Source organism: Arvicanthis niloticus, chromosome 5, assembly GCF_011762505.2.
Source record: "Arvicanthis niloticus isolate mArvNil1 chromosome 5, mArvNil1.pat.X, whole genome shotgun sequence".
Classification (NCBI taxonomy): domain Eukaryota; kingdom Metazoa; phylum Chordata; class Mammalia; order Rodentia; family Muridae; genus Arvicanthis; species Arvicanthis niloticus.
In genome coordinates this window covers 7,003,706-7,025,236 of record NC_047662.1, presented here as the reverse complement: position 1 = coordinate 7,025,236, position 21,531 = coordinate 7,003,706, and the positions used below count along the sequence as shown (strand labels likewise).

The following is a 21,531-nucleotide window of genomic DNA, read 5'->3' as shown; positions in this document are numbered from 1 at the left end:
ACTGTGGCAAGAAGACTTCAGAAGGAACAGGCTGTGGAGTGAGACTGTGCCTTGAACAAACGGACCCTAATTTCTGCTGTGGACAGGCACAGAGCACCGACCTCTCTTTCTGCATGACTCATTAGTTCATAACAGAAAAATCATACAAACGTAAGAGCATTCCTTCTCACAAGTATGTAGTAGCTCCCAGTTGTAATCCTAGCACTCAAGAGAATGAGGTAAAATAACCATGGGTATGAGGCCAGCCTAGGCTATAGAGTAGGGCCTGTCTCAAAAAAACCAAAATAATCAAACAAAAGCATTCTTTTCTACATCAACCCTTCTCAAATCCCCACAGTGGTCAATTAGTGGACTGGAACATTCTCTGTGTCTGCTGTGATATGCATCATTTGGTTTAGAAATGCATTATGTATGAATGAGAAAGCCTTTAAAATACAATGTAAGCAATCAAGAAAAAACAAGCACAAAACTACTTCTACTCTACTGGGCTTACATATTAGAGAATAAAAATTTTAAGATTCTAGTCAAAAAAAGATATAAACAAATAGATTTATCCAAGACCAAGACAGAATTCTATAAAAGACAAAGCAAAATATTACAATTCAATCCTACACCCTATGAGAAAACCAGCTCTACCCACCTCTTTGTCTGAGAGAATGTGTATGCATTCAGTATTTCCAAACTTACACACAAACTTAAGCATGAATGTCAAAAGTTAAATCATTACTTTTGACCCATCTTCCTTTTTACTAAGTAGACCAAAAACAAACAAACAAACAAAAAACCTTCTAAAGTGGAGGAAATATGGGATCTAAATGGATATTACTGAGCAAAGCCATTTGTGTGTGTTCAGGACACTAAAATGTTTAAGGCTGTAATATTTGTCTATGCCAGAAAATGATTCCTGAGACCACAGGACATTTAAATGAAAAGGCTGCCTGCCACTAAGCTTTCAAATTTTGCATATTCCTCAAAGTATTCTTTATGCTCTTCTACTCTGTGTAACAATTATTATAGAAGGGGCATCCGCACTCTACTCCATTAGAGGAGCTGTAATCCTATGCTTGTCAAGCAGGCCAGTTTGCCAGCGTAACAGCCTTCTTTAGTAGCTAACACATATGGCTATGACTTATCCTTTTTTTTCCATTTATTTATTTATAAGGTGTTATTTTTATTATTTTAATTGTGTGTGTGTGTGTGTGTGTGTGTGTGTGTGTGTGTGTGTGTGTGTAAGTAGGGTGGGCATACGTGTGCACGTGAATGTGTCAGATTCCCCTTGTTGCGATTACAGACAGTTGTAAGCGGCCAATTATGTGAATACTGGGAATCAAACTCAGGTCCCCAGGAAGAGCAGTATGTACCCTAACCACTCAGCCATCTCTCCAGCCCCATTTTTTTTTCCAACAATACTATATTTAGAAAGGCATGTACTCTCTCAATCTAAGACTAACTTTTTATTGATTCATTGCAAATTTCACATCACACACCCCAATCCTACTCATCCATATTTACTCTCCATATTTACCCTCCACCCTTGCAACCTCCCTCCACAAAAGGAAATTTAAAAAGAAATAAGAAAAAAATCCTGTCATTGGAAACTGCACTGGGTCTCAGTGTGTCACACACTATAACCTGTGTCTACATATCTTTACTTGCAAATTTCATTGCAATAAGTTATTGGTCTAGTTTGAGGCTTTTGGTTTCTGTTTTTTAATAAGAACACTTGTTGCTTTTGCAGAGGACCCAGGTTTGGATCCCAGCACCCATGTGACAGCTTACAACAATCTGTAACTCTAGTTTCAGGAGATCAAACCCTCTTCTGGTCTCCTCAGGTACCAGGTATGTACATGGTATACTTACATACTTATAGGCAAAACACTCATAGTCATACAAATAAAAAAAATCTTTTTTAAACATAGCTTTAATCTATTTATTCCTCAAGCATACCCTACACCTGTTGAGGTCTGTTGCTATATACTGAAATTGCTAAGCACATACACCCAAGTGACGCTGTGTGACTTGCCCCCAAGTTATTTCTGATTAGTGAATAAAGATGCCTATAGCCTACAATTGGATAGAACTGAGATAGGTGGGCTTGGTGTCTGAGGAGACCACAAGGAAGAGAAGAAGGAGGAAGAGAGAAGAAGCCATGGGTTAGGAATCAAGAAAGCATGGTCATAAGGGCAGGCCGGTTGGAGTTAAGAGCAGCCCCAAAACAGTAAGTAATAATAACTCAGGGTTATCAATAGGAATAGATTTTAATAGCATAAAAGGTAGATATCTACCCAGACTCAATGCTAATAAAGGCTTATTATAAATATAAAGGTCGTGTGTGTCTTTTATCCGGGAACTGAATGGTCAAAGGCAGGTTAGAGGCTCCTAATTGAGATTAAATATTTCAACACCCATCTCATTACAGAGCTATTTTATTTGCCCTTTCCCAAACCTACATTTGTAGCTTTCATCTTTATTTTATGTATATGTGTATGTTTTTCTTTGTGTGAGTGGGTGCACATGCACATGTGTGTGCAGACATACAGAGACCAGAGGTCAATCTCAGATGTTATTCTCAGAAGCCATATACATCATGTATTAAGGCAGGGTCTCTCAGCTGGCCTGACACTTGCTGAGTAGTCTCTCCTCCCCAGCAATGTGCCTTCACATTCGGCTTCTTAAATGAAGGTTCTAGGGATCAAACTCAGGTCCTCATGCTTGTATAGTAAGCACTCTCCTCACTGAACTAACACCCACGCTCTAACTTTTATTTTTGTTTTAAGACATGGTCTTGCTATAGCACCAAAACTGGGTCAGACTCATCCGCCTCTTGCCTTAATCTCCTGTGTGTGAGGTTACAGGTTCACACCACTATGCCAGGCAGCATTTGCACTGTTCTAAAACCGTAATTTTTAACAACTATAACTTTGATCACTTTTATTTTATATCATGATTATTTTTAGGACTGGGGATTATAGCTCACTGTAGAGTTCTTTACTCACAGGCACAAAGTCCAGGGTTCAATTCTCAGCATGGTATAAAGTCGGGTATGACAGCACATTCCTGTAACTCAGTATTCAGAAGACAGAGGCAAGAGGATGAGAAGCTCAAGATCACTCGAAACTACACAACACATTTGAGGCCAATCGAGGATATAGAAGACCCTATCTTTAAAGAAAGGAATTTAAAGGGAGGATTGTGGCAGACAACATGATTATTCTGTATGCAGAATCAACTCTTTAAAGAGTTTTCAGAAGCAAAAAATGTTGGTACTTGGACAGCTGATCAACACTGGCCTCTCTTTTTTAAAAAGGAGAAAGAGCTGGGCAGTGGTGGTGCACACCTTTAATCCCCTGAGAAGCAGAGGCAGGTGTATCCTCTGACTTTGAGGCTAGCCTGGTCTACAGAGTTCCTGGACAGTCAGAGCTACCCAGCGAAACCCTGACTCAGAGAGAGAAGTAGAAGGGAGGGAGAGAGGGAGCAATCTCTGTCTGTATGTCTCTTCATCACTGGAAGCAGCACCCTCACCCTCCAGCAGCTATGCCTTTCCTGGCACACTGGGATCACACGCACAGACTGGAAGCCCGGGCAGACTAGCCCCTCCTTAGTGTGCTTTGTCAGGTATTTTGCTGCATAGGTCACATTATTCTATCATAAACTTTCAGAAGCCCACTATGAGACTGTAGCAGTAACCACTCTGAAAAAAAATCAATAACTCTACTGTACATTTTTACTATCACAAAATACAAACTAAAAGTTGGTAGTGTCTACTTGTATTTAAAATAATATTTTGCCTCATATTACAACCATAACCAATGCTCAAATCGACCATTATAAATCAAAAGAATAACTTTTAAGAGTATCTTATCAAACTCAAAAGTGTTAATGTAATATTTTATAAAGGCTATTTCTAGCCGGGCAATGGTGGCGCACGCCTTTAATCCCAGCACTTGGGAGGCAGAGGCAGGCAGATTTCTGAGTTCGAGGCCAGCCAGGGCTACACAGAGAAACCCTGTCTCAAAAAACCGAATAAATACATACATACATACATACATACATACATACATACATACATACATACATACATAACTAAATAAATATAAATAAATAAATAAAGGCTATTTCTTGGGCCGACTATCTAAGTGGCGGTGGCTCTGCTTAGCTCAGGCTGCCATGCTCCGCAGCCTGAAGTCAAGTGCTCCAACGCTGGAAGCGGCCAGAGGCCACGGGCCCACCACAGTTAGAAACAACCAGCCAGAAACACCGGCCCTGGCACCCACAAGACGCCATCGTGGGAGATGGCTCTGTCAATCTCCCATGCTGTCCCCACAAGGCTTGGCTGAACCCAGACCATCCTGTCATCCACACGGTACCCAGTAGAAATGAGATTCTAATGCTTAATACTATCCAAAGGCTTTATATAATTAGAAATGGCCAATAAATAAGATGTCCATATAATTAGAGTTGTAACCCAGTATCTAACCTTATGATATAAATCGTTACCCAGGACTGTTCTGGACACAAGCATGGTTCTCCATGGCTCCTACCTCTCCTTCTCCTCTTCCTCTCCTTATTCCTCCCACATTAGCTCCTCCCAAAATACCAAGTTTAATGTAACAGGAAATATACTGCTACATAAACTATATTTATTAAAAGAAAGAAAACAATCTTGGAGCTTTCTATTTTCCTTCAGAATTTAGTAAAAACCACTGCTGGTACCTTTCCTTTCCTATCACAGACTCTAAATCTGATAAGGAAGGATCAACACTCCAGCTATTCAGGTTCCCTCCATTACGAAGAATGAAGCAACCAGTCCATACTTAAGTACTAGAGCAAACAGTCCTAAGTGGAGCACATTCAGCAGATCATCCTGACTTGGCAAAGCATTGCGACACAGATGTTCATGTACTCTGATCACAGCAAGAAGGGAGGGAAGAGAAGGCACGCTCTTACAGAAAACAACTTGTACTCACTGGTCGAGTTGCCTTGCATCTGAATGATGCACTTGGACTCCTTGCTGGTCTCTCGAGAATTGAAGGGCCTCACTCGCACGGCCACCTTCACGGAAGCTCCCGACATTCTGATGGCCTAAATCTTCAGTCCAGAACTCACAGTCAAATCTTCTTTTGAAGTTATGTTCTAGGGTCCTTTAAAAGAGAAACATTGTACATAAGGTTGTCAACATTAAGGGATACAAAGGCCGACTCATGAGAGCTACTGTTTCAGGTCTATTTCTAAAAGCCTGCCTGTTATCTCCACTACAAATCTTATATCCCAACAGTTATTTACCAAACAATAAAAATGAAAATCCATTTTCCTATCCTATTATCTCTTTCTCAAACCCTAAAAAGTCTCTAATTAATTAATTTAAAATAACCTGCAAAATAACAGGCATCAGTCTTTCTCTGTGTGTCTTCAGGTCAATCTCCAGTAATATATAAAAAAACAAAACTATCTGTTCATTGAAGAATTTCTTAAAATTTTATGTTTCCATCTGAAAAACATTTATTGCTCTTTTTCTGGTTGGTTGGTTTTTTTAATTTTTGGTTTTTATTTTGTTTGTTTGTTTTCAAGACAGGTTTCTCTGTGTAGCCCTGGTGGTCTTAGAACACTTTGTAGAGCAGGCTGGCCTAGAACTCAAGAGATCTGCATGTGCCACCCTGTCTTTGCCTCCCAAGTGCTGGGACTAAAGGCTTATGCCACCACCACCCAAGTATTAAAAAAAAAAAAAAATTACTTTAAGAAAACTTGGTGACGATGAACTTTTTATACTTGACAATTTGCAACACTTGATTCCATAACACTTAAATAAAGAACAGAGAGATACTCTAGCTTGTTCCTTTAACTACATATAGAGTTTCTTTACTCTGAACTATCTGCCAGGCAAGGTGGCACACGTAGATCTCTGTGAGTTGAGGCCAGTCTGATCTACAGAGCAAGGTCCAGGGCAGCCAGGGCTACACAGAGGAATCTTGGCAAGAAAGAGAAGGAGAGGGGAGGGGATGGGGAGGGAAGAAGAGGGGAGGGGCCAGGGAGCATCTGACAGACACATCTCAAAACTACCTTGCACAACAACCAGAGGAGATTCTGCAAATGTGCCAGTGACTTGTGAGCTGAATCAAATCACTACAGTTCACTACTGCACAAGAACATGGGAAAACCAAACATTTCCAGAGGAAGTTTCTCTCTCATACCAAAACCAATGCAATTCCATAGGAAAGAAAATAAATAGAATAAACCACAAGTAATTTCCAAAAGGAACAATCAATCTCCTGAGCCAGGAAAAAGTTTTTATTCATTACAAAAATATCTTCAAGAAAAAACAAACAAAAGGCTAAAAAGGAAAAGTATTTATGAGTTTAAATATCATGGAAACTAACAGAACTTTATAATTTGGCCAATATTTTCCTTTTTAAAAAAATATACAGTTCCCATATCAAACTGAATCACATAGTTTTTACTTTTTTTTGGATATTATGATCAATTTTAAACCACTGAAAAATTACTTTTCAAGATGTATGAGGTAAATGTATTTTTGAATGTCTGAGATTATATCATTTACCCCTTTCTCTTGTCTTCCTCCAACTCCTCCATGCCCCTCTCCGTTTCAAATTCTTAGCCTTTTCTTTGTTACTGTATATGTGTGTATACACTCTTAAATCTATAAATGCAGCCTGCTCTGTATAATGCTACTTCTGTGAGTAGGAGGTTTTCAAGGCTACTACTTGGTATTACATAATCAAGTGAGATGCTCTTCCCTGAAGACTTCCTCTCAGCATCCCTTAGTTGCCTACAGTTCATGTTAGCACATCTGTTGGTCTCATCCCTCTTCAGCTTATGTTAAGGAAGCTATGATGTTGAGACTTCAGGATGTAGTTGACTTCTCTAGGAGACAAAATCTCACAGCAAACTTCCTGTACTTCTGGCTCTTACAATCTTTCTGCTCCCCCTCCCCTCCTCAATGATTTCTGGGCTTTAAAGGCAGGGCTGTGTTGTACATGTGTCAGTTGGACTGGGCTTCACAGAACTCTGCATTTTGATTTGCTGTGGTTTTCTGTAGTGGTCTCCATCTGTTGCAAAGATAAGTTCCCTTGATGAGTGGTGAGGACTACACTAATCTGTGGGTAAAAGATAAATATTTAGAATGTAATTAAGGATTGTACTTGTTTAGTAAAGTGGCAGTTGTAGGTTCTCCTGCAAGATCTATGACTTGACTAACCTGGGGTAGGTAGGGCTGAATAGGTTTCTGGAACTGGGCACAGTATCTTTTTTCTTGTTGTTTTGTTTTGTCCTGGAACTCACAGAGATCCGCTGCATCTATCTTCTGAGAGACGGGATTAAAGGCATGTACTACGGCACCCAGCCTTACAGTTGGGCAGGCCTTAAACCCTAGGGATCCCAGGGATGCCACCTTCCCAACACTGGGATTACAAACACATGGCACTCAGGGTTTTTTGTTTTTAACCATGGGTTTTAGAGATTGAATTCAGTTCCTCAGCACTTTACTGACTGAACTATCTTTCCACCCTTCTTTTTGTTTTTTCAGACAGGGTTTCACACAGACAAGATTGGCTTCAAACTCACAGAGATCTAACTGTCTCTGCCTCTGACATGCTAATATTAAAAGTGTGCACCACCACACCTGACCCCTCTTATTTTCTTAATAGCACCATCGTTATGTGAAATTTTTCTTTTTGGGAAATGTCTTCCATCTTTTACACTAGTCCAGACTACTCAGGTATCTGTCAGATGTATTAGTACATGGAACAGAATCTGGTGTAAGAGCTCGGAATCCATTAAAGCAATGGGTTAATGAGTTTTATTTCCCTGGCTGAGAAAATAACCTGTTTAAATCCTTGCTAGGTTCAGTGATTTTTAGATTTATTTCAAGTATTACAGTGTTTTGATATTAATCTTATTTAATTTAATACACATATACTACAATGTTTTTTCCAGTCTTTTTATCTTTTATTTTATAGTAACTGGAAGGTTCTTGATATATCAAATACCTTTGTGGCCACATTTATCACATGAAAGCTCAGAGGCATGAACTTTCCCAATTAATGTTGCATATGCTATAGTCATACGTTCAGTACTATCTCTTTGTGTCTCTGTCGATCTGTCTCTCTGTCTATCTATCTATCTCTGTGTCTGTCTGTCTGTCTGTCTGTCTGTCTCTCTCTCTCTCTCTCTCACACACACACACACACAAGAATGCAATACTGAGAAAAGAGCTACATTAAAAAAAATAGTTAAATGTGGGTGTAGTAACTAACACATGTCTGTAATTATACCAACACGGAAAAGTAAACCATAAAGTTTGCTAGTTCAACAGCAGCCTAGACTTGACCCAATAAAACCTTGTCTCATAATAACATTTTTAAAAAGTGCCGGAGATTAACTTGGTGGTACTAAGTTCAGTCATTGGGTAGATGGATGTATGAATGGATACATACACACACACATATACACACACACACACACACACACACACACACACACACGAGTACATACATACAGTAGGGGAGGCAGGAACGGAGAGGGAAGGGAGGAAGAAAGGAAAGGAAAGAGGAGAAAGATCACAGCAATATTTCAGTTCCCCCAGGACTCTGATACGTAATTATCATTCCAACTCTTATGATATCTAACAATTAGTCTGTTATCTCCCCAGCTAGCAGTGTGTCCATTCTCCTGCCTTCTCCCTCGGGCTCTTTTGGAAATAAGGTTTACTATGTAGCCAAGACTGGCTTGAATTCTCCATCCTGTCTGCCTCGACCTCTCAAATGCTAGGATTTCAGGCCCTGCCAACCTCTCATTCCCCAGTCTGTCCTCTACCCCATGCCTAGGATTCTTACAACAAAGGAACTGCTCTTTTGAGCTTTCAGTTTTGATCCAATAGTCCTTTAGCAGGGTTGCACAAAACAATAAAATAAATAAACAATAACAATAAAATAACAATAAATAAATAACAATAAAAAGCAAAAACCATAAAATAGCCACTGGCCAGTATTCAACAGCTTTAAGGAAGGCACCAAGTACTGAATTTTTGTTTTAAACTTATTTATTTTGTGTGTCAGAGGACAATTTATGGGAGATGGAGCCCAGAGGAAGATGAGAGTCCTCCTCTATCACAGTCCCTGGAGACAGGATCTACAGACCTGGATCTCAGCTTTTCAGCTAAGCTGGCAGGCCAGTGAGGCCCAGCAATCCTCCTGTCTCTGCATCCTCCCCCTGTACCATAGGCCTATGAGGCCGGGAGCTACGGATCAGACCTCAGGCACTCATGCTTGAAGCAAGAGTCCAGCCCCAAATCAAATCAACCTTCCTAAGGCAGGAATTTCATGTCCCTTCATTTCTAAGAATCTAAGACCAAGGTCAAAGGACACAATCCCTCTTCTAGCCCGACTCCTCCACTCACCCACACTCAGGGACTTTCACAACTACTCAATAGAACCAAATAATGCAGTGCTCAGTGGTAACACAAAGATGTTATCCAAATCCAGAATAGGGGAAAAAATTCTAAACAAGTCACCCAACTTTTTCAAATAGCAAAACTAGGGAGAAGGAGGTTATAAAAAAAGATAATATTTATCAACCAAAAGCATTGATTTTTCAGTCAAAAAAAGCTGTAAAAAAATTTTTAGATAACCAGGAATAAAAAAAAAAAGATTGATAAAATGTTGGCAGTTATTTTGAATACTTAGATTTTTAAAAAGGTTTGTTTGTTTTTAAGAGTTTTTCTTTTTGTCTTCTACCTAGGACCTAGTAAATTACTCAGAGCTTCAGATTTAGAAATAAAAAACAAACACTGAATCCTCTTCTCAGCCTATGACACAAAAGGCTTGCACCTATGAACTAAATAAAACATGAGCATCTCTAATATCCTCATACCATCATTATGCAGCTGGCTTCTGCCCACATTTCATTCAATCTCACACAAACAAGGCCCAAATACCTCTCACCCAAATACTAGCTTGCCTCCTTTATCCATCTAATCAGCCATGAAATTATGTAGCTTCTAGCTATAAAATTCCTTTCCATTCCTACCATGTCCCTGTTAGTTAATCATCAAATTCCTTTTTAATTGGGGAAGCAATATATTTGTATTCCCCCTCTCCCTCCCTTCTTCGAACAACTGATCCTCCTGCTCCAATATCCTCAAGTACTGAAGAGGTGTACACACTACCCTCTGGTAGATCCAACCCAGGGCCTCATACATACTAGACAAGCACTTTACCAGCTAAGCCACACACCCATCTGATAATATATGCATTTAAATTTTCTTTTTCCGGGGCTGGAGAGATGGCTCAGTAGTTAAGAACATTTACTGACTGCTCTTCCAGAGGTCCTGAGTTCAATTCCCATCAACCACATGGTGGCTCACAACCATCTGTAATGAGATCTGATGCCCTCTTCTGGTATGTCTGAAGACAGTGACAGTGTACCCACATACATGAAATAAATAAATAAATAAATAAATCTTTGAAAAAAATTTTTTTTCTTTTTCCACAAAATGCAATGTGAGGGGAAAAAACTTTCCCACAATAATATGAACATGCAAAAATATAAAAAATACATACTTTTTAATTTAACTCTGTGATAAAACAGACTATCTTCAGTACCGTAATTGAAATTATAGTTAAGTGAACTATAAAAAAAAGTTACTGCATAAGTTACCTATAAGTTACCTATAACTATAGTCTTCTATAACAGATGTCCACCAGAGAATTACAACTTCAAAACTTGCCAGGTGTGATGGCCCACAACTTGAATCCCAGCACTCAGGAGTCGGGAGACAGGGTCAGACAGATCTGTATGATCTAGCCAAGACTACATAGCAAGACCCTTTCTCAAAAACAAAACATGTTCCAGTCCCAGAGGCCGGGAGCAGAGACATAAGGACCTGCGGCTGCTTGCTGGCCAGCCAACCAAGCTCATCATAAACTTCAGGCCAATGAAAACCATGTCTCAAAACAACAGTGAATGACTACTGAGAAACCACTTATAAGGTTGCTCTTTGGTCTCCACATATATGCACACGAAAACACATAAACACACATGCATACACACAATACACAAGAAAAGCAGCTGGACAGGTAACAACTCTAAGGCACTTATACACCCAGTCTACAGCATAGTTAATTAAAAGCATTAGGAAAATAGACTGGAGCAAAAATTCTAGAAGCATTCACTAACATTAAAGGGACAATAAAACAATGACGTTTGCTGGGCATGGTGCCACACACCTTTAATCCCAGCACTTGTGGGGCAGAGGCAAGGTGATCTCTGTAAGTCTGAGGCCAGCCTGGTCTACAAAGACCAGGACAGCCAGGGCTATTATACAGAAAAACCCTGTCTAAGGAGGAAAAATTGAAGTTTAGTAATTGAATATTTCTCAAATTTTGCCTGCTTATCTTAGATCTTGGGAGATTTCCATTTGCTCTCAGGGGCAACATAGATTATTAGGAGTAAAGAGAAAACAAACTGATTATTTTGTAAAGTGAAGAAATAGGAATGAATAATATTTATTTATTATGAATAATACCATATGTGTTAGCTACTCTTTTGTCAACTTGACCCAGAGTCATCTGAGAAGAGAAGCCCTCAATTGAGAAAACACCGTAAGATCCAGCTGTGGGCAAGCCTGTGGGGCATTTTCCTAATAGGTGACTGATGTGGGCAGGCTCAGCTTACTGTGGGCAGTACCACCCCTGGGCAGGTGGTCCTGTGTTGTATAAGAAAGCAAAAAGAACAAGCAATAAAGCAAGCCAGCTTTGTTTCTCTTTCAGTTCCAAGTGCCTGCCTTGGGCTCCTGCCTTGGCCTCCCCTGGTGATGTGATATAACTTGTAAGCCAAAGAACACTTTCCAACCCAAGTGGCTTTCATTAGAGGTCTTTACCACAGCAATAGAAAACCAAACTATTATACCAAGCTGTTTTGATGTATTTGGGGTTAATTTATTTTTGTCATATCCATTTTTCTATAGAAAGTATGTAAGATTATAGTCCTAAAACACAGATAAGGGGCTGGAGAGATGGCTCAGTAGTTAAGAGCACTGGTTGCTCTTCCAGAAGTCCTGAGTTCAATCCCCAGCACCCACATGCTGGCTCACTATCATGTAACTCCAGTCCCAGGGGGAAAAATCCAGTGCCCTCTTCTGGCCTGCATAGGTACTGCATAGACATGGTACCCAAACATGCAGATAAAACACCCATACACCTTAAAAAGAAATTTTAAATTAAGTAATTTTTTGAAAGACACATATTTTAACCAATAAATAGTCTTTTAAAATCACTACTGAAGAGAAGGTCACTGAAAGAGACTGAAGAGAGGCTCAGCAGTTAAAAGCACTTGTTGCCCTTGCAGAGGACCCAGGTTTGATTCTCCACATGCAGACAACGGTTCACAATTGTCTGTAACTGCAGTCCAGAGGACCTCACGCCTCTTCAGATTTCCATGGGTACCAAACACCACATGGTGGACATTTGTACACATAAAACTAATAAAATAAGTAGATCTAAAACAAAATTTGAGAAATTCACTGATATGCATTAAGTTTTGGACTGGGCAGGTATTTGTTTCAGTAGCTACCTTAATCTAGTTATTTTAAGTTCATTATACTAAGATAATTTTTATTTCAAAAAAGAAACTATTACTAGCTCAACTTTCTAGAAAAACAATTTGGCACCAAGAAATTTTTAAGGGACTGGAGAGATGGCTCAGCAGTTAAGAGCACTGACTGCTCTTCCAGAGGTCCTGAGTTCAATTCCCAGCAACCACATGGTGGCTCACAACCATCTGTAATGCAATCTGATGCTCTTCTCTGGTGTGTCTGAAGACAGCTACAGTGTACTCATATAAATGAAATAAACAAACAAATGAATGAATAATTCTTTTTAAAAAAGAAATTTTTTATATCTTCTTGTTTGTTTGTTTGTTTGTTTGGAATCAGGGTCTCACTGTTTTGCTCTGACTGCCCTGGGATTTACACCACCAAGCTGACCTTTAACTCAGAGATTCTTCTGCCTCCTGAATGCTGGGATTGAAACCATGTATTCCCATGCTTGTGACTGAATTATATTTTCAAGAAATGATCTGTAATTTAAAGAACAAAGCAAACAAAAAAGGCATGTAAAGTGGCAGATATGTGTAATCACAGCACTTGAGAGGAAGAGGCAAGAAGACCGGGAATTCAAGGTTATCCTAGAATAGACAGTGAGTCTAACCTGGGCTGCAAGAAACCTTACCTTAGAAAGAAAGAAAGAAAGAAAGAAAGAAAGAAAGAAAGAAAGAAAGAAAGAAGAGAAGAGAAGAGAAGAGAAGAGAAGAGAAGAGAAGAGAAGAGAGAGCGTGCAAGCAAGCGAGCTACGTAGGGTGGCTCATTCACTTGAGAAGGGAAGATTAGCAGACAGATTAGCAGCTTATCCAAGAGCAGCTACACAGGAGTTCAAAGCTAGCCTACAGTAACTTAGACTACATTTCAAAACCACACAAACAAACAAGTCACAAAGTGAAGCAAACTTCTACAGTACAGAAAGAACCCTTTGATACACTACCAAAGGGGCTGGGAAGATGGCTCAGCAGCTCTTCCCAGCAGCTCACACTCATCCGTGGCTACAATTCCAAGGGCTCTGGCAGACACACATGCAGGCAAAACACCAATGCAAGTAAAATAAAAATAAATCATTTAAAAAAATTAAAAAGAGATACTATGGGGCTGGAGAGATGGCTCAGAGGTTAAAAGCACTGTGTTCGTCCAGAGGTCCTGAGTTCAATTTCCAGCACTCACATGGTGGCTCACAACCATCTACAGGGGGATCTGATGCCCTCTTCTGGCATGCAGGTGTACATGCAGATAGAGCACTCATACGTAAAAATAAAAAAAAAAATTTTTTTAAACTTTAAAAAAGAGAGATACTATAAATAATTTATTTCTATAAAACATGTATACATTTCTCTATCTAATAACTTTCATAAAGGCAAAGCAAGTTTTAGGACCACGGATATACCTGTAAAATGGCCCCAATACGTAAGAATGCAGGGGAGGTGGGGAAGACAGAGAGAAAGAGAGAGAAGGAGAGGTAGAAAAGAAAAGTTGTGTATGTATTTTTGGTCTTTGATTTTTCTGGTCATTCTATGAAAGTGCAAACTAAATCCTGTGTCAGAAATGTTGATTTTCACATCCTAACTCAAGGCCAAGAATCAGACTGCACAAGAAGAGTCTCTGACACATCAGATTTTCAATTTCCAATGTAGCTGGACAGGCTAGGACAGGCTCTCCAGCTGTTTTCTTTTAACTACTGTCTAAAATAATCTGATACATTTTTTAGATTTACCAGACATATATCCTCTTGCCTCTGTCACTTTGAGATCAAAAATCCTTCTTTGCACTGCTGACATGGCTTTTTTGTTCTTTTCTCAAAAAATCAAGAAATGCCTCAAGAAATAGGAGCTAGAGATGCAGCCCAGTTGTATGTAGGGTGCTTAGCAAATGGGCACAAAGCCCTAGATTCTATTCCCAGTCTGAGGGTTTAAGGGAGGCACCCATGGATTGGAGGAAAATAGTCCCTATGGATCATCAGCTTGAAAAAAAGTATTCTAAATGCAAATGATTATATTTTTCATTGAAAATCATTTAGTTATAATACATATTCCTAGCTTGAAAGCAAGTAAATTTAGATTTTTTAAAGCATTTTATATTTATTCGTGTGTGTGTGTGTGTGTGTGTGTGTGTGTGTGTGTATGGGGGTATGTGGAATGTGAGTTCAGGTACTTGAGTCCAGTAAAGGGTGTCTGATCCCTCACAGCTGGAGTTATAGGCAGTTGTGAGCCACCCAGAGTAGATGCTAAGAACCAAATTCAATACAGTGTATGATTTTAAACAATTTGAGTCCACCCCCATTATCTTTTTATATTTAATTCACTTTTTAATATTTTGGTTTTTTTATATTTGTGTGTGTAATGGTCAGAGGACAACTTGCAGAAGTGAGTGCTGAGAACCAAACTCAAGTCATCAGGCTTCATGACAAGTGTCCTCCACTGAGCCATCTTGCCAGCCTGTAGATCAGTTTTTAAGAGGATTGTCTGGTTGTTGTTTTTGAGACAGGGTCTATGTAGGCTGTCAGAAGCTCGCTATGTAGACCAGGCTGGCCTCAAACTCACAGAGAGACTGAAGGTGTGCGACAATACAACCAGCTTTAAAGAGATCTAACACTTAGCACACACATCTTTGTACCAGGATGTCTCAACACCTTCCCCTTAGACTGTCTTTAGAATTTTGTTTTATTTTTTCAAATAGGGGCTATGCAACCCAGGTTTACCGCCTCCTGCCTCAGGCTTCTGAGTTATGGGCTTACAAGCACGCAATACCCGATCCACTTTAAAATTTAGCAACAGAAAAAGTTCTCTTGACAAGCCATTAACTTTTCTTTTGCCAGATTAAAAACTATGATTTATCTTTTCCTTTTGCCTTAATTTCTGAATTAAACTTAAATAAGCATATTAGTCCAGGCAAGCCGTATTTTTAGTTAGCCCTCTGTACACAAGATTTTTGTTTACTTATATTTTAATAGTCTCATTATATGTGGAGCTTAAAGTAATTTGCTCAAATATTTTCCAAAGGCAGTAAGTATTACAAAGTATAAACAAAAATTTCTTGTAATGGCTTATTTTACTATTTATTTTAACTGGAATGTATGTTATACACCCCAAGTGCTAGTTCTTAAAACGAAAACCAAAAAATACAACAAGCCTTTAAAATTTATACAAAACTCTGTATTTAATGAGCTGGATAGCTGTGTACATGGACAGGAACCCAGGGGACCCAGGAGACTGAAACCAACCCCACAAAACAAAAGCAGGCAAAAGTTCAAGGACAGAGCAAGTTAAGTGAGAGACACTTGCAGAGTACTGATAGAAAACGTGCAAGCTGCTCCCCCTTCACCTCCTAGCAATAAAGGCTGGAAACCTGAAAAAGAACAATATCAAAATAGGGGACCCTAGAGCCATTTATGCTGGCTGTAATAAGCTAGAGAAAGGGGACAGGAATGAAGAAGGGACTGTGTCTTATCACTTTATTTTTTTAACAGAAAAGTTGTGTGCTCCTGTGTGCTTTATTCAATATGTTGCATACACATTCTAGGGAATCCCTGCCTTGGGGAAACTTTCATTCTATTGGGAGAAGGAGGCATTTAAAGTAGTGGGCTACTATGAATGTACTATGTAGCTATGCAGCTCAGTCAGGGGAGGCTGTGTTGAGTGGTAAGATTTAAGCAAAAATCTGAAAGAGGTGAAAGAGTTAGCCAAGCAGATTAGAGAAAAAGAACAATCCAGGCTAAAGACAGAGCGTGAGCCCTAAGGTAGAACTTGCCAGGCATGTTCAAGGAGCAGTGGGGAAAAGTCAGTGAAGGAGAAGGAGAAGCATCCAATAAAGCAAATCCCAAAAGATTAGGAGCCACTGATTCACAGCACAGGCCAAGGGATTGGCTGAAGTCAGGGAGAAAAACCTTTCTCAGGCTAAAGAAAGAAAAACAGGGCAGGGAGGTTTGTAAAGAGAAGGGGAGGTTGAAGGAGCTCGTGCCTTTTTCCTGTGAGGTGGTGGGTACATTTTCTGCTAAGCAGAGGCAGCGGAAGATCAAGCCACTGTGAACATCCTGAGAGGACACAGCAGACCTGCTTCAGCAAACATCAAAGTCAAACTGAGGGACTCCATACTGCTGGTGGCTCCAATCCCCAGCCCTATGTGAGGCTTCTCCACGAAGCCGAGTGAGAACGGAAGGTATAGATCACAGAATGGCTCAAGCTAGCATGTGTCTAGTGACCCTTCAGAAGAGTAAAGAACTTAAAACGGCAAATGTTGATAGCTAAGAAAAAAGCTGAAGCAACAAACCCCAGATGTCACAGTATAGGAAACGAAGAGACTAAGCCTAGGGACTCAACATCAAATGCACAAGCAAAGAGACTACAGAAGTGAGAACTCTAAATTACCAGGGTTTAAGATCAGAAGGCGAATTCGAGATCTGAAAGTGGTGACATGTTAGAAGATGTGACAGAACAGTAACCAGAAAAGAACCCAGCCAGTGCTTGAGAAGCGAAGGAATTTTAAGGGAAGGGTAGTTTTTAAAGAAGTTCAGCACAGTGGTTACTCACCTAGATCCAGTCATGGTAGGAAAGTTTAGCACGATTTGGGTCCATCACATGAGAAAGAACTAGTACGGCATGGCTGTCTATGAATTCGGTTAATTAATGTGCTTACAGAAGAGCCTGCCATATAGAAACTGCTCAGTATGAGTTGAATGCCTTTCTCATTGCTGCTGCTACTGTTTATATAGTCGCTGACATCTGCCAAGACGATGTGAAAAATCTGTATGAGGCTAGAGCCTTAGCTCAGGAGTAGATTCCCTAGCTCAGCATATGCAAAGCCCAGGGTCCAATGCCTAGCAACGCAAAAAACAACAACAGAATTTGAATGCGAGGAAGAACTAAGCCAAAAGGTACCCAAGTTACCAAAGGGGAAAATGACAGAAGACTATATAGCTGAATGACAAGCTCTGTTGTAAACAACATGAAATTTTTGAAATGTAAAATTAAACTGAAATTCATGGGGCTTTATGGGGCTGGGGATTCAATAGAGCATTGCCTAACAAGTTCAGTCCTCAGCTTCCCCAACCAAAAAAAGGGTTTGTATCTGAGAGATGCTGTTAGTCTTTGAGTATATGTGCCACCAAAGCAAGCACTGATTTTAGTCTTTTAACCTGCATCTCATATGCAGCCATTAAACAATCATAAAACCATTAATATTATACAGCATGAGAGAAAAAAAGCTGATGAAAATCACCGAAGCTTCCACAGAACAAGCAGCAGTACACTAATTCTAACTACATTAGAAGTACAGGGAGTAGCTACCTGCAATGAGAAGAGGAGGAGTCTGAGAACAAATGGTAGGCCTTACAGTATCTGAGGATAAAGACCTGACTGTCTATGGGCTGGATTAACTCCTAAACACTACGAGAGCAAGCCAGTCACTGAGCTCTTAACAAAAACAAAATAAAACAACCTCTCGGCAGTCCAAGACCCCTTCTACACACTTTTCCTATCACAGCCACATCTGTTTAATGTCTTCTATCCTGCACCAAAATAAAGTTTCTACAAGTATACATATTTATTCATTCTCTTATGGAGTTCGCTAGTCCACTACTATCTGTTCAAACAAGACCTCTTTCAAAGAGAACACTGTGAAATAGAAACAATACACCTTTAACTTCAGGACACTGTGAATTCTATCACATCAACTTACAAGACCAAAGGGATATGCTTACTCTTGGGAAAGACTTCTCACAGTGAGTAGCCTGGGAAAGGGTTTACAAACAAGGCAGCAAGGAGTCACTGTTGTCCTTTATTTTGTACAAAGAAGATCAAAACTGAAAAAAAAAAAAAAAAAAAGGCTAGAAAGCTTTGGCCTTGGAAACTGCTGACAGACTTTTCTTGGGCAATAATTTATTCCCTGCGCTAATTTAGTAGAAAAAAAGAAAGTGCATTCATATCTGGTCTTGGAAAACAGTCTGTCATATGCCTTAGAAACTGTATTTAATTGGAGAAATTCTAGAAAAATATTCAACATGGAAGACCTATGCAGAATCAAAAAAAACCTTTCCTCCATTTCAGATTCATAATCAGGCCTAATTTTTCAAAAGCTTAAATTATGTTTAATCTAAGTTCTTTACATGTACTTACAGCTATTTCTTATTTTGATGTGAAATCATAAAACATTCTGTATTCCTTAAATATTAATTTATTGCAAAAACCACTAACTTTAATCTAGAGAAACAGCTCAGCAGTTAAAAGCACTTTTTGCTCTTGAAGAGGACCCTGGTTCGGTTCCCAGCACCCATATAGTGGCTCACAATCACCTGTCATTCCAGGTCCAGAGGATCCAACCCTCATCTCTCCTTGGAGGGCACCAGACAAGCACATATGCACATACATATACACACAAGCAAAATACTCATACACATAAAATAAACAAATTTAAAAAAAAATTAGTCTGTTGAAAGTTTACCGAGATTGCTTAACGATAAAAATTACAAAAACTAGTGTGTTGATTTTTCTTAGAAATAGAAAAACATTGGAATTTGTTTTTGTAGTTATTCTTAAGTAAACATATAATTAAAATAGAAAAAATAAAGAATTTATGCATTAAAAAGGGGGAGTAAGGAACGTGATGTATAGCTCAGTAGCAGACATTTTGTCTAACATGTCTAAGACCTGAGTTAGAGCTCCAGCTCCCACCCACTGCCAAAAACAAACATATATAATAAATGAAGTTTAAATTAAAGGGCATAAGAAAGCAGGAGTCACGCCATCTCTCTGGGTCCTGTGAACAATCAAAATATAGGAAAACACATTTACAGGCTCACTCTGAAGCCAGTTATTGATCATTTCTAAATCTACTTTAAAACATCAAGATGAGTAATCTTCAAAGTCCCTCCTCAAATAGAACATTAACAACTTCAATTACTTCGTAATCAATACCAACTACCACACTTCTCAAATGAGAACGCAAGCTAAAATTTGGTTATGACTAAGCCGAATCCACAAAATGCCAACCTTTAAAGCAAATATCCACTATAATATCACTTTTAAACAGTTATTCAAAGCCGAACACCACTTTTCTCTGGGTTATGGCAGGCACATCATGACACAAAGCAGCGTGCTTGGTGTTGGCAGAACAGCTGCTTGGGGAGCCACATAAGCAAGAGATCTGTTGACAATCTAATTTAGGCTACCTCCAGATTCCACAAAGATGACAACCTGCATCCAAGGAGATACTGCTGCAAGTCTTCTCTGCTACCAGAATATTCCAGTTTACCTAATCTCTGCATGCCGAGATACTATGCAAATCTATGCACACCACGCAATACGCCGAGAGCCTCCAATATGCTACAGTGGCCTTCACACAGCAAAAGCATCAACAGGCCTTCGAGGGCCAAAGCAGTAATGGATATCGGTGATAAGTACAGAAACACAGAATTTCACCCCAACAAGAATGGAATCTTCAAGCCAGTTAACCCTGGGGGATAATACAGCAATTCACCAAAGAGAAAAAGTGATTTGGGAGCTCAATTTTGCATTTACAGTCGCTGAGGGTTTGCGTTTCATGAACAATGACTAGCTTGCACCGAGCGGCCTCCCAACCCCCACAACTTGGCTTCTGGTGCGGCCAGTCACCCTGAAAGCTGCCAGGGCTGTCACTCGGTGCCTTCCAGCAACCGGACTTGGCTCCTAAAGGATTTGTCAGATCATCCTCCCAATATGGCTGCCAGAGTAATCCTGGTCGGCTGAACGTCGAGCCCACACCAGCCTTCCTCCCAGCTGGCCTGCATCCAACAAGCCCCCTCCCTGTGCATAGCTTCCTCCGTCCAGCCCTTGCGCCCTCCGCTCTGTCGGATGCCCTTTCCTACCTTCATCGGGCTCAGGGGCATTGCCACATTCCCAGTCGGAATCCTGATGCCAACCATGGGGGGTGGGGGGGGAGCGGTGAGGGAGCAGAAGGGGGGACAGGTCGGCTGGCTTAAAGCCTGGCAGGGCCAGCTCCCTCGGAGCTGCAATGTGCGCACATACGGCGGGACAGCGACGGATCTGCTGGCCCGCGGACAGAGAGGGGCCTGGCAGCCCCGGGGAAGCGGAGGGCTGGTGCAGGGCACTGCGGGGCACAGGCAGGCCGCTGGCCCAAAGCCCGGCGCTCGCGGCCGGCCAGCCAGGTCTCTCCACTGAGGGCGAGGCTCCACACCGCGGACCCGGAGCCCCGGCCGGCCGCGCAGCTTCCTCGCTTCGCCCCCTCCAGGCCCGTCACCCGCCCGGAGTCCCTCCCGCGGGAGTCGCCCCCTTCGCCGACGCCGCGGCACCACCGCCCACCTCCCCTCGGCCGCCCCACCTCAGCCTCACCTCAGCGGCGCTGCGGACCGACGGGCCAGCCGGCCGAGTCAGAAGACGCCGCGGCGCGCAGGGGCGCGGGAGGCCGGGCACCGACGCACCTCAGCGCAGGCAGCGGCCGCCGCGAGCTGCAGGGCGCCGCTCCGCAGCCCCATCACGCGGCCGCCCAGGTCTGCATCGAGGATGGGCGGGAGGCCGGGGCGCGGCGGTGGATGCGGCGGAGAAGCAGAGAGAAGCTCGGACGCGAACTGTCGCCTCCCAGGACCACTGCCGTCTGACTACACCGCGTCGCTGCTCGCCAAACTCCGCCCGAAGCCGCCGGCGCGGGACACCGCCCCGAGCTAGAGCGCCGCGCGTCACTTCGGCCCGCCCAGCAACCGAGACCGACGCGGAAGATGACCAATCGAGATAAAGATCTTGAGACAGATGGCCAATAGTAAAGCGAGTCTGGAAGAGGGGGCGGGAGGTGCTGGAGGAGCGACGGAGACACTCGGGCGCCCCCTGATGGTACGGGAGCCGATGCGGGTGCGGGTGCGGGTGCGGGCGTGCCGGGTGGGCGAAGCCGGTGTCCAGAGTTCCCTCCCGGATGACCCCCCCCCCAGTGTT

General features: G+C 41.4%; 1 protein-coding gene across 19 annotated transcripts in view; it reads right to left on the bottom strand.

The window, feature by feature from the left end:
- Kif1b (kinesin family member 1B) overlaps window positions 1-21,297 on the bottom strand; it is a 132,465-nt gene extending 111,168 nt beyond the window's left edge. For 14 of the 19 annotated variants that reach the window (XM_034503333.2, XM_034503335.2, XM_034503340.2 and 11 more), the window contains exons 1-2: window positions 20,938-21,236; window positions 4,968-5,141 (exon numbers count right to left, since the gene is read on the bottom strand). In XM_034503333.2, coding sequence (XP_034359224.1) covers window positions 4,968-5,073 — 106 coding nt within the window. In that variant the 5' untranslated portion in view covers window positions 5,074-5,141; window positions 20,938-21,236. Of the gene's footprint in view, window positions 1-4,967; window positions 5,142-20,937 lie in introns of all 19 variants that reach the window. The other 5 variants (XM_034503334.2, XM_034503346.2, XM_076933731.1 and 2 more) reach the window with 4 other exon arrangements.
- Between the last annotated feature and the right edge of the window lie 234 nt (window positions 21,298-21,531).